Raw genomic sequence first — 12,378 nt, 5'->3', positions numbered from 1 at the left:
TTCGAACAATTTGGGAAAAAAGTTCGAACATTTTTGAACATTTTTTAATGTACTAAAACCACTGATCTCTATAATAACTGGATAGCGCATCTCTAATATCAAAATTCACGCCAAAATCGCCATATTGGAAAGCCCCAGAACAATGAAATCTGATATGTGCGATAAAGCGATAAAGCGATAAGCCGAAAAACAGAACTTAAAGCTTACGGGATTAAAATTTTGGGGCTTTCCAATATGGCGATTTTGGCGTCAAAAAAAAAGAAGTTTTGCTCGGAGTTGCGCTATCCAGTTATTATAGAGATCAGTGACTAAAACATGCAAAATAAAAGAGTACAAGTTAAAAACAAAACCGTTTATTTATCTATTCATAAAACTGTTTATTTATAAAAACAAAACTGTTTATTATTGAGACCCGCTTCTCATTTTCACTACATTTAACTTGAAAAAATTGTCTATTTTAGAATAAACAACATCAGTATTTTTAAGTGTTTGTTTTAAAAATGTTAATGCATCTAATGTATCATCCCGTAATGAGCTCCTTATTTTTGTAGCAAATAATCCTAGGCTAGAGAAAGCCCTTTCAGCCTCCACAGATGTCGGAGGAATAGTTTTAAGAGCATTAAAAAGCATTTCTAAATTTTTGGGTCTTGATTTGCTTGCTTCAAAAAGAGCCATTTCCTTTTTAATGAGGTTAGATCCAAGTTCACCTTTGTCTACTGTCATTTGAAAATCAGATGTTTTAATGAAACATTTAAGTTCTTGAGCTAAAGTCAATTTCATCCCAGTAAACATCGAACAATTGGTAAGTAGTTGGCCCGATCCTAATAACCAACTATTAGCTACAGTTGGGCCAACAGTCGGCTATTTAGTTGGTACCGTGAAAAAAACGTAACGCTTTTACCAACACTTAGCCAACTGTTTTTAAACTATTGGTTGCCGTTAACGGCCCAACAGTAATAAAACAGTTGGCTAACAGTTGGTACCATTACCGGCCCAACTATATGATTTTTTTTCGCGATTTTTTAAATTCGCTTTTGCGCTTAAATTGAAAGTGCAAAAGTTATAAATCATGTTTTGAATATTGCTTAATAACAAAGTATAACTTTGCTTTGTAATATTTAACTTTCTATCTAATAGTGATTGTTTGTATATCAGATTTTACCAGTCAAACAGTACTACTGTCCACACAAAATATTGTATTATTTATTGATAACTTAGTTGAATACACAAAATAAACAAATTTTTAATCATTACACTTTTATTTCCAGATCATTAAAGAAAAATATTTACAAATAAAAAACTGAAAATATTCTATTATTGTAGTTAATATTATTAAAGGTTTGAAATTAATATTGGCAGCTTTAATTAAAAACAATATTTTAAAACGCTAGTATTTAAAAACGTGGCGATTTATTAGATAATTATTAATAATAATTAAGAAAAATTAGAATTATAAATAAAATCAAGATAAATAAGCTTTTATAAATTTGCAAATGAAAATAATAACTAAATATTCTTTTCATTGATTAACTGCAACTGATTTTTTATAACCTTGCTTTTCATCTTTCTATTTATTCGCCCATCTCCTTGATCAATTGCGCCCTAAAACCATCTTGAAACTATGGGGTAAATATCTTTATCCTTGGAATTCAGATACTGAATTCTTACTGTTGCTAAAAGAATAAAATGAAAATAAATTTAAAAACTCAATTTATTTTTTGTTTAAATATAAATTATTTTTAAGTTATTTTTAAGTTTTTACACGTATACTTTGCAAATCAAGAATTACATTAACTGGTTAGCAGTTTTAAAAATAAGTGCATATGATAACCGAGAGCAATAAGCTTATAGGTTCAAGACAAACTTCTATATGCTCTTTAAGAATCATATAGTTGAATACTAATAAATCATGGTCTACATTGGCAATTAACGTCTCTAGTTAACAATAAAATACGGCATTAATAAGTTCAAGACACCAAGGGAGAATATAATATCTTACAATGTCACAACTAATGACAACACTGGTAATTGTCATAAGTACTAACATATTATATTCTTTCTTAGTGTTGTAAACATATTTTTGTAAATATAATAATACAGTTGACTTTAATAGACTAAAAATTTACATAATTAGTAATACTTACATAATAAGCACTTTAACACAAAATGATAAAATTGCAACTTAATCTTGCTCATTCCAGTAGCTATCATCTTACTTGAAGATCTGTTTAGATTAGAAAAAACGCTAAAGTTTTTGGAAAACATGGCTCCCAACACACATCGTATGTATTTTGGACATTCAACTTTACTGCCAATAGAACGCAGATATTCGACCTAAAAACAAATAATGCTACATATTACAACTTTTTTTATTTAAATTATTTTTTCAAAGGTAAATGAAAATGTAATGGGGTATAATATAACTAAAGTATTATTAAATTACCTTTGATAATTTACAATTATAAGATTTATAAAAAAATTATCTTTGATCTTATAAAATAATAGTTACTAGTTTAAACTCAACCTGTAGACTGGTAGAAACATAATATAAAAAATAATTTCAAATTACATAGAGAGCCATCTCAGATTTCATCTGTAGCATAAAGTTAAGCCTCTCCAAATCTTCCTTACTTTCCATTGGAAGGCCAAGGGGAATAACAATGTCTTCATTATCCAAAAAACTTTGAACTTCTAAAAACTTATTTTTTTGCTCCAGTTCTTTTAATCTTAACTCCAAAGCTGCTAACTTCTCTACAAACATACATAAATAATTAAATAATATTTCATTGCATTTGAATCTTATTGGAAAACTGGTTTCAAAAACACAATCTAGTTATTAAATTGAAGACACACATAGATGAAGGTGTTATGGAACTCAAATATTTGGAGTTAAAGTTTTAAACATTCATGTTATTTATCCCTGTAGGTGAATTGATTGCTGTGAAAATGGTATTCTAGCACATTTTTGTGCTGTGTTATTAAGGTCACGCGAAAGAGCATTACTTAAAACCTTTATCTGCATAAAAAAGTAGAAATGTGTATTTTTGTAACATGAAATATGTATTTTTTTAAAGCCTTCATCCATTTATGACTTAAATTAAAAAACAAATTTTTTTTTTTACATAAAATATAAATAGTTTTCTTTTGTCAATATATGTCAGCATCATAATCAATGTATGTATGCATAACACATATACAATGTATAACAAGTAGTAAAACAAAAAAACAAAAAAAACAACAAACAAATAGTTTAACCAAAACCTTACTTTCCTGATCCCCAAAATTTTGAACAGTTTTCTCATAGTTTTTAGAAGTCGATGCCCCTTTTAATGAAATGCTATAATTATATGCATTATATGAATATATATATATATATATATATACACACACATATATACATATAAATATATATACATATAAATATATATACATATAAATATATATACATATAAATATATATACATATAAATATATATACATATAAATATATATACATATAAATATATATACATATAAATATATATACATATAAATATATATACATATAAATATATATACATATAAATATATATACATATAAATATATATACATATAAATATATATACATATAAATATCAGGGTGTTAGCCAGCCTGACAACATCACATACAACAAAATTCCCAATCATTACAAAACTCCCAAAAGGTCAAAAAGCAAAAGATAAAAACAAACAAAAAATAAAAAACAAAAAACATACCATGTCTTTAATGTGTTAAGTTATTTTATGTTATAAAACATTATAAAATGTGCATTATATACGAACTACTTAGTAAAAATACGTAGTGGGTACGCCCAAATACTCTGTTTATACTGACAATAAAGCACATTTTATTTGTATGTATCTATGTGTATATATATATATGTATATGTATATATATATATATATATATATATATATATATATATATATATATATATATATATATATATATATATATATATATATATATATATATATCATCTTGATTCAAAACATCTGGGTTTGATAAATATTTCATTAGATGTATTAACTTTATGTTTCTCCTTTCAACAATTCTTTTTTTTAAATTGCTGTTTTACAAGTTGACTAATTGGCGTGTTGGCTTCATCCAATTTTTTCCGGATGAATTGAATTATAATTTCAGAAGACAATAAATCAGCATCACGTTTGGAAAGTGCTTCAATAGCTAGTTTGAGCGGCTTTAGGGCAACACAAAGGTTATTTTAAGAATGAACTTTATCAAGTTCATTCTTAGAAAGAGGAAAATCGGTGTTTTTGCTAATTAAAGCTATTTTTATTTCTTTTTGGACTTCCAAAAACCGTTCTAACATAGCAATTGTGCTGCTCCACCTTGTCCTGGAGTCACAAATCAAAGCTTTCTCTTTTCCAAATGCTTTAACAATATTTGGCTGAAGATCATCATCATTTTTTACAGGTGATCAACTAAACATTTATACCAATTTTCAAATTTTGGCCACCGGCTCTTGAAATTCAGTTTTCAATGAGGGCACCAAATTTTCAGTAGATATTTGAATTGTTTTAACATAATCAATCGAATTTTCATCTTCTTCCTCACTTTCACCACCATAATCTTCATTAACATCTTCAATTGAATCATTAACTTCAATAGTATTACCAACTTCAATAGTATCAACAACTTCAATGGTTTCACTAATTTCATTGTTATTACCAACTTCAATGGTATCAACAGGTTCATTGTCAAAATTATCGTTTAGTAGTGCAGCACTTTTTTTTTAAAAAAGCACATCAATTACGCATAAATGGATAGCATGATTGTAACATATTTGATGTTCTGGTTTAGTGTCATAGCCAATTTTTTTCATCAAACTGGCTCCATCTGTAACAAAGGCAACAATATTTTTGTCTAAGTTTAAACCAAATGAATTAAGTTTTTTATTAATTAGTTCAATGGCTTTCGATGCTGGCATTGTGCCATGCACCCTTAACATTCCAAGTGATTGAAATCCTCCGTTATAATGAATATTCAAATTCATGAATTTCCTGTTTTTAACTGATGTGTACTCGTCAAATGTTAGGCTAAATTTTCCATTAGTTAAAATGACTTTTTGTAATGAAGCAATTACTTGTTTCTTGATTGTTTCAAAGTATTTCATCACTAAATCGCGAACAGTTTGATGACTTTTGGGTAAATTATATCCTTGAGCACGAAATGCTGATCGCAAAACTTGACTATTAGCAATGGTTGTAAAACTTATTCCATCAATAGCAGTCAATCTGCTCAAGATTTCAGGTAAAGTTTTAATCCCAGAACTAAAAAAGTTTTCAATTCTTGGTATTTTAGGAACATGACTAATTTCGAAAGCCTCAGAGGCCAAGGTATTACATTTAATAATGTCAATTTTATGTTTCGTTTTTAAGTGTCTTGTAATAGTGCTTGTTGTTGAGCCAGGAGTTTTTAATAAAACTTTACAAATTTTACATTTGGCTTGTTGCAGTTCTTGGGAAAATTCAAAATAATCCCAAACCTCAGATCTTTTGGATGTGCTAACGTCTTTGAAAGTAGCCATGTTTTATTATTAACTAATGTTTTAATTTTTTAGTCATTTCTTCTGAAAGTTCGAACTTTTAAGCGAAAAAAGTTCGAACCTGAACATTAAAATTTTGGCGTAAAGTTCGAACGTTCGAACTTGAACATGTTCGAGCTAGCAGCCCTAATTGCATCTTCGTGTTTACGTTTTGTCCCAGTTGTATTTCAATTTTCTTCTAACACTTTATTAGTTATTTATGTGAAGAGTTGGTGAATCATCTTGTGTATACTTTTTATCGATCGTCGTTTTTATTTTAATTCTCCCTCATCACAGTATCAAAGGTTTGAAGACATTTGTGCAATATTTGTTGGAGATTTGTAGTAATTGCTTAAATACCAAAGTAAATTGATTGTTACAAAAATTTAAATCAAAGTACATTTATATCTATGTATATAATATTTATCTATAATATATATCTATATTTATGTATATTCTTACGCTATGAGAAAAAGGTAAAGAAATAATTTAAAGAGCTCAAATAGAAAGTAAACTTAAACAAAGTAAATAAACAAATGGTATACAACTTGCATAACATACAACTTATATTGGTTATTTTGACTTTATTTTTTTCTTTGCCTCATTTTAAATGTGTTTAAGTTATCATTTGAAAGGAAATCCTTCGATAACACAGGGGTACGTTTGAAAAAAAGTTTTCTGTTCCTGGTGGTTTCTTACGTAATTCCTATTGAAATTGGTCTCCTAATCCCGATATGACATTTTTTGAAATACTGCACACCTACTTTATTTGAGAAAAACATATAATATCGAATACTGTAAGAGTTATTGGTTCGTCGCGTTTAAGACACCAACAATAGTCAGCTAACATGTTTATGCCCCAACGTCATTTTTATATTCTGGTGGAATCTTTCACCCAGTTTCTCGCTGTAATCTCCACAGTTTTCAGGAAAATAGTCAAGAGGTGACTGGAGAAAATGCATTTTTATTGACATGCGAGCTCCCAGTTTTTCGAAGCTTTTCATAAGCTCATTGACTCATTGACATGTCAAGCATATTCAGAGCTTCTTTTATTTCCCAGAAATCCTTCAATTACAGTGCTGAACGTTCGCCATGCATCTCGTTCAACGCCTACCAATTTGATATCAAAATCTTTGTCATTTAACAGAGTTCTAATTTTGGGTCCGTCATATACACCTGCTTGTAGCTTGGGATCACAGATCTGTGGGAACTTTTCCAATAGATATTTAAAGGCTTGGCTTTTTTATTCAGTGCTTTTACAAAATTTTTCATCAGACCAAGTTTGATATGGAGAGGAGGAAGTAAAGCATTTTCTGGATGGACTAGTGGTTCAGCTAATGGACTAACAAAACTGTTTTATGAAAAAACTATATTATGTCCTTTAACAAAACAGGTTGATAATGGAAGTGGTGCTCCCTCACAGTGCAAATGCAGATTCAGGTCTGCATCAACTGTTATTAATGATAATATAGTTGGAAAGTATGTCTTTTCATTAAATTAAATACTATATTATAAAATACAACACCATTTTAAAATTGATTAAATTGAAACCCAGGTGATGCTACATTTAAGTCATGTAAACTTGTAAGAGTATCGGTTTTCTCGAATGCATCTAACTGATCTTGTTGGAATATTCTTTTTTTAAGTGGGTTTCGAGAAGTCTTTGAAACTGGTAAAATTGATTTTTTTTCAAAAGTTCTCATTAGTATTTGGAGGGAACTGGTTTCACAAGCCAATTCAGGGTGCATTTATCAGGTCTATTTATATATTTATTTTCAAAATGAAGTTCACATAAAACAGAATGTTTTGTTGGAATCCAATCTGAACGTTTAACAAATTGTTCCAAAGTTGATTTAAGTTTTGGTCTGATGGAAAATGAAATGATCCAATTTGCTTATATTTATTGCTTAAATATCCGGATGTACATTTTAGTGCAGCACATTTTTTCACTATTTTAAATATAATTTATTTAAATCAGTTAATTCTTCAAGAAGAATAAATTTTGAAATAACAATTACGCAGTTTTTTGTGTCAAAAACATTAAAAACTGGCCTTTTAATTTCCCCCTCTAAAATGTAAGATATATTGTGAATATATTGTAGGCCATGCTAAAAGTTAAACTATAATACTTTTAATAAAAACGCCAAGAAGTACTTGTGTACTTGTCGTGAGAGAGTATGCGATTTGTTCCAGAAAGGCATCGTACATTCTGTTGGGGTTAATACCATATATAAGGAAAAGCGGGTTCTGAGCCATTGATACTTTTCCATACTTAAGGATGCAAACATTGATGCGTGAGTGAACGTGTTTTTGTAGAGAAACTTAAGGATGCAAACGTTTTTTATGTTTTTCAAGAAGAAGTATAAAAATAATCATGTTATTTGTGTACCCTTCAAGATGCCTAAAGATGCCTTCAAGATGCCTAAAGATGCCTTCAAGATGTTTTAAGATGTTAATTCAATTTTCTTGTTTTGTAGTGTCCGAGGGCTAGCGTGTGAATGCCGTCTTGTAAGATGTGTCTTTTGTCATCGTTAGCGCTGAGTGCGACTTTGTTGATTTCTTCGGTGTAAACATCGTGAAGATGAGATCTGAAAACGTTCATGGTGGTGAGCTTTTCTGTCTTGTTCATTAAGCAGTCTTTATAGTCTTGATGAGTGATAAGCCTAACATCAACATGCTTTTGAATATTCTCCATGGTTTGTTATTTTTAAAAAACTTTATTCTTTAAAAATTTCACCACAATGTATTGATAACTTCTTGAAAGTCAAGACCTTCATTCAATTTTTTTAAAACGTAAAGACACAAATGACCGCAATAAGACGTATCACCAAACTGAACTCTCTCGCTGTTATAATAAACCGGACTTTTTAAATAATCAATGAGCTCTACAAGAGGAGGTTGAGCATAAGAGTCAAAACTGTATTTCTTATCACCGTCTTTAAACCAACACACCCAATGAAACCCACCAGTGCTTGAATCTCCCGTATTCACGATTCCACATTCTTTTTTCATTGGCTTTTTTGGTAAATCATCCCTCACAAATACACCTCGAAAGTTTTTCAATTTTAACTGTTTAGCAGCCTTTATCAATTGAAAGTTAGTTAAAGCCTCATTAGGTAAAACAATTCCTTCTACGTCAATCCATTGAAAGTCGATCATTTTTTTTAATTTCTTAAAAAGGATCGTCTTGTACATCATCCGAAAGATCGTCTTGTACATCATCCGTTAACAAATCAACAATATCCTTTTTAGGAAGTTTATTTTCAAAGGATCTTTTGAGTATTTTGTATTCGGGTTGGAAAAGGGATTTTCCAAACACTTGCAAGCGGTTATAATCGAGCCATCCAGGTCTGAGCAGTAAATTGAGCAGCAACGTTGTTTTTCCGTATCCAGACTTTCCAACGATGATTCCTCGAATGCTTCTTGGTAAAAGCTTGCTGTTGTTTCTTTTGGTTTTTCCAATTTCACACGACAATTTCATCACTTCCATTTTTATATAAACTTTTTTATATATGTTAAAATGTACTGCGTTAAATGCAAAAGAGAGACTGAAACCATTCACTTGAAAAACGAAATCACAAAAAACAACAGACATATGCTTAAAGGAACTTGTAACTCTTGTGGGATAACCAAATGCAAGTTTGTTTCATCGCATGGATCACCTTCAGCAACAAAAGGATTTGGTGTGAGCGATTTGAAATGGACGGATCAACTTGCAGAGAAGCTTCGTAAACCGGTGATTCATTATTTTAAAAAAAGAAAAGTGATTGTGAATGACATTGATGAAATATGGGCTGCTGATTTGGTTGATATGCAATCGTTTTCAAAATTCAACAACGGCGTAAAATATTTACTCATGGTGATCGACGTGTTTTCAAAGTATGGATGGATCGTTCCGTTAAAAAGCAAAACAGGTCTTGATGTAGCTATCGCTCTAAGCAAAATATTTGAGGAGAGAAAGTGTGTCAAAATGTGGGTGGATAAAGGAAAAGAATTTTAAAACAGCCATGTGAGAGCTTTGGGTGTACAATTATACTCCACTGAAAACGAGGAAAAAAGTTGTGTTGTCGAGCGATGGAATAGAACAATGAAAGAGAGAATGTTTAAATATTTTTCAGCCAACAACACTAATAAATACATTGACGTATTAGATGAGATGGTAAAAAGTTACAACAACACAAAGCACTCTTCTATCAAAATGGCACCAGTGGAAGCTAGCGATGAAAAGAATAAAGGTAGGGTATGGTGGAATCTGTATGGAAAGGATCAAACATTACCAGCAAAACCAAAATTCTTAATGGGTGATCAAGTGCGGATTGTAAAAAAGAAGTCTCATTTTGAAAAGGGGTATACACCGAGATGGACAGAGGAGGTTTTTACAGTGTCAAAAGTTCAGTATACGAATCCGCCCACGTATAAAATCTCTGACGCTAACGGTGAAGAAATTCAAGGCACCTTTTACGAGCAGGAGATGCAAAAGACACATCAAGACATATTCAGAATTGAAAAAATCATTCGCAAAACCAAGAGCAAGTCGTTAGTCAAATGGTTGGGATATCCAGACTCGTTTAATTCATGGGTAGATAATAATGAATTGTTAAGTTTGCAAAAATGATCTAAAAATTTAATTTTAATATGTAAAATGCATGCTCCTCCCAAGTTTTTTAGAAATGTTGCCTCAGCAGAAGTCCACAGTTTGGATTTGCAATTAAAAATTTTGGAAGAGAGGGTTAGAGAGTTGGAGGAAAGAAGACCAAACAACATTATTGTTTCTACGAAAACGTTAGATCATCCACCTTATTTCAACGTTAACGAACAATATGAGATTTTTGCCCAGAAAGACATTAAATTTGCTGCTCTCTCACATACAATGATAGCTTTATCCATTGGGCTGAATTTGGAGAAAGGTGTTGCAGTGATAACATTAATGAATAAAATTAATGATCAATTGAATTATAGAAAAAACGAAGTTATTATTTCAGAGTCTGTAGATGATGTTATTATGGATGTGAATAGTAACAGCAAACAGGACGTGATTGTTAAAAAAGGAGAAACACTTTGTAAGATTAATTACATTGATTTAAAATAATTTTTTTATTGATTTAAAATAATTTTTTATTGATAAAAAAATGGAAATATTGAATGAAAAACTTTATCCAGTTCTTCCAACAGCTCCTGCAGATGAAGGGCATAGTTACCGGCTTCAGAAAATAAGCGAGATACAAAAAGAGATAGAGAGTGAAAAAGCAAAGAGAGTTCATCTAAGCAAAAAGTATCATCGCGTGTTTAGGATCATTTCTAATGTGGATAATACGATGCAAACCTTATGCATTGCTTTGGGTATGACTGGAATTGGTCTTTTATCAACCATCGCTGCTGCCCCTGTTGCAATTGCGTGTGAAGGTGTAGCTATTGGAATGGGTTTTTTATCCATTGTAGGAGGACAAGTCAACAAAAAACTAGCATTAAAAGCGGAGAAGCATGAAAAGATCAAAGTGTTGGCAGAGTCGAAATTGAATACGATTAGCGAGCACATTTCCAAAGCGTTGATGGATGGAAAAATAAACGATTCAGAGTTTCAATTGATTCTAGACGAGCTTCAAAAATTTAAATCCTTGATGGAGGAAATACGAACCAAAACCAAAAAGGGAATAGATGAAGTTACTAAAGAAAACTTGATCCAAAAAGGACGAGAAGACGCGATTCAAACGTTTAACAATTTGTTTAAAAAAGGGTCAACGTAGTCGTAAAAACCAATTTATGTATTTTTTCCACGTATTTTAAAAAGATGTTTTTCTTTAAAATACAAGACCTGAATAAAAGGGATGAAATTGTGAAAGAAATTAATGACAGACGAAAGAGGATTTATTAGAACAGCGTGAATGACAACATTTCAGATACGAATTTTCGAGCTGATGTGAGCAAGCTATTTAAACCCATCATCGAGAGCAATGAAAAGATGATCAAAAGCCTGTCAGTCGATCAAAAAAAGAAAAGGCCTTTCGAAGTGAACAAAGTTGGAGATAAAATGTATATTGGAAAAATGGAGGTTGAAATAGATGGAAATGATATCATTGTTGGTGGTGAAAGGTATGAAGGAACAAAAGGTCTTTGGGAACTGATGACTGAATTAACAATACCAAAGAGCTATACCGATGAAGATTTGCAAAATTATGAAAAAATTTTAATGGACAGTGATGCTATAAGATCTGATTCGCAACCGCATAAACCGAAATCATCAAGAAGACCAAAGTATCAACAACTTATTGCTCCTATTTGGGAAAAAATGATGCGTATTGAAAAGGGTATAAAAGGTCGTGGTGTTATTATTCTTCCAGGTGATCCTAATGCGTTGGTGGAAAAGCTTGAATTGAGTATTGCTGCATGGCATGCTGGGAATACAGGATCAAGAAACGAAGCTGTTGCTATTTGCGATGAGCTGTTGAGACAAGGAGAGATTAATAAAGAGGAATATAAATCGTTATTGAAGACTATTGCTAAAATTATTTAAAAAATTGTTTTATTTAAAAAAATGCTCATTGTGAACAAAAGAAGATATGTGAAAAAGAACGTTGTTGGAGGAGGTGGTATTGTAGCCATGATTAAAAATTTCATAAAAAGAGCAGTTGCGTCAAGTGTGTCAAAAGCAACAGTGAATTTGCTTAAAAATGCTGCTACAAGTAAAATTGGACAAGAAGCGATTACAGCTGCAAAATCTGCTGGGACAGAGTTAGCCCTTTCAGCCATTTCCACTGCTAGAGATGTAGCTATTGATAAAGGTAAAAAAGCCATTGAGAAAATAAATACTGGTTC

General features: G+C 30.8%; 1 protein-coding gene and 1 long non-coding RNA gene across 2 annotated transcripts; both read right to left on the bottom strand.

The window, feature by feature from the left end:
* Positions 1-1,396: 1,396 nt before the first annotated feature.
* LOC149889395 (uncharacterized) lies at positions 1,397-2,649 on the bottom strand. The gene is made up of 3 exons (XM_090085414.1): positions 2,570-2,649; positions 2,145-2,334; positions 1,397-1,673 (listed from the first exon to the last, which is right to left on the bottom strand). The coding sequence occupies exons 1-3, from the start codon at positions 2,636-2,638 to the stop codon at positions 1,603-1,605; spliced, it is 330 nt and encodes a 109-aa protein (XP_089941540.1). The 5' UTR covers positions 2,639-2,649; the 3' UTR covers positions 1,397-1,602.
* A 7-nt stretch (positions 2,650-2,656) lies between these two features.
* On the bottom strand, positions 2,657-3,867 carry LOC149889394 (uncharacterized). Its single transcript, XR_016451853.1, has 3 exons — positions 3,737-3,867; positions 3,267-3,337; positions 2,657-2,751 (listed from the first exon to the last, which is right to left on the bottom strand). It is a non-coding gene; the product is annotated as an uncharacterized LOC149889394 (long non-coding RNA).
* Positions 3,868-12,378: the final 8,511 nt, after the last annotated feature.

Source organism: Hydra viridissima, unplaced genomic scaffold (assembly GCF_058129835.1).
Source record: "Hydra viridissima isolate aposymbiotic clone 2 unplaced genomic scaffold, HvirCarnegie_v1 scaffold_4, whole genome shotgun sequence".
Classification (NCBI taxonomy): domain Eukaryota; kingdom Metazoa; phylum Cnidaria; class Hydrozoa; order Anthoathecata; family Hydridae; genus Hydra; species Hydra viridissima.
This window is presented reverse-complemented; position numbering and strand designations above follow the sequence as displayed.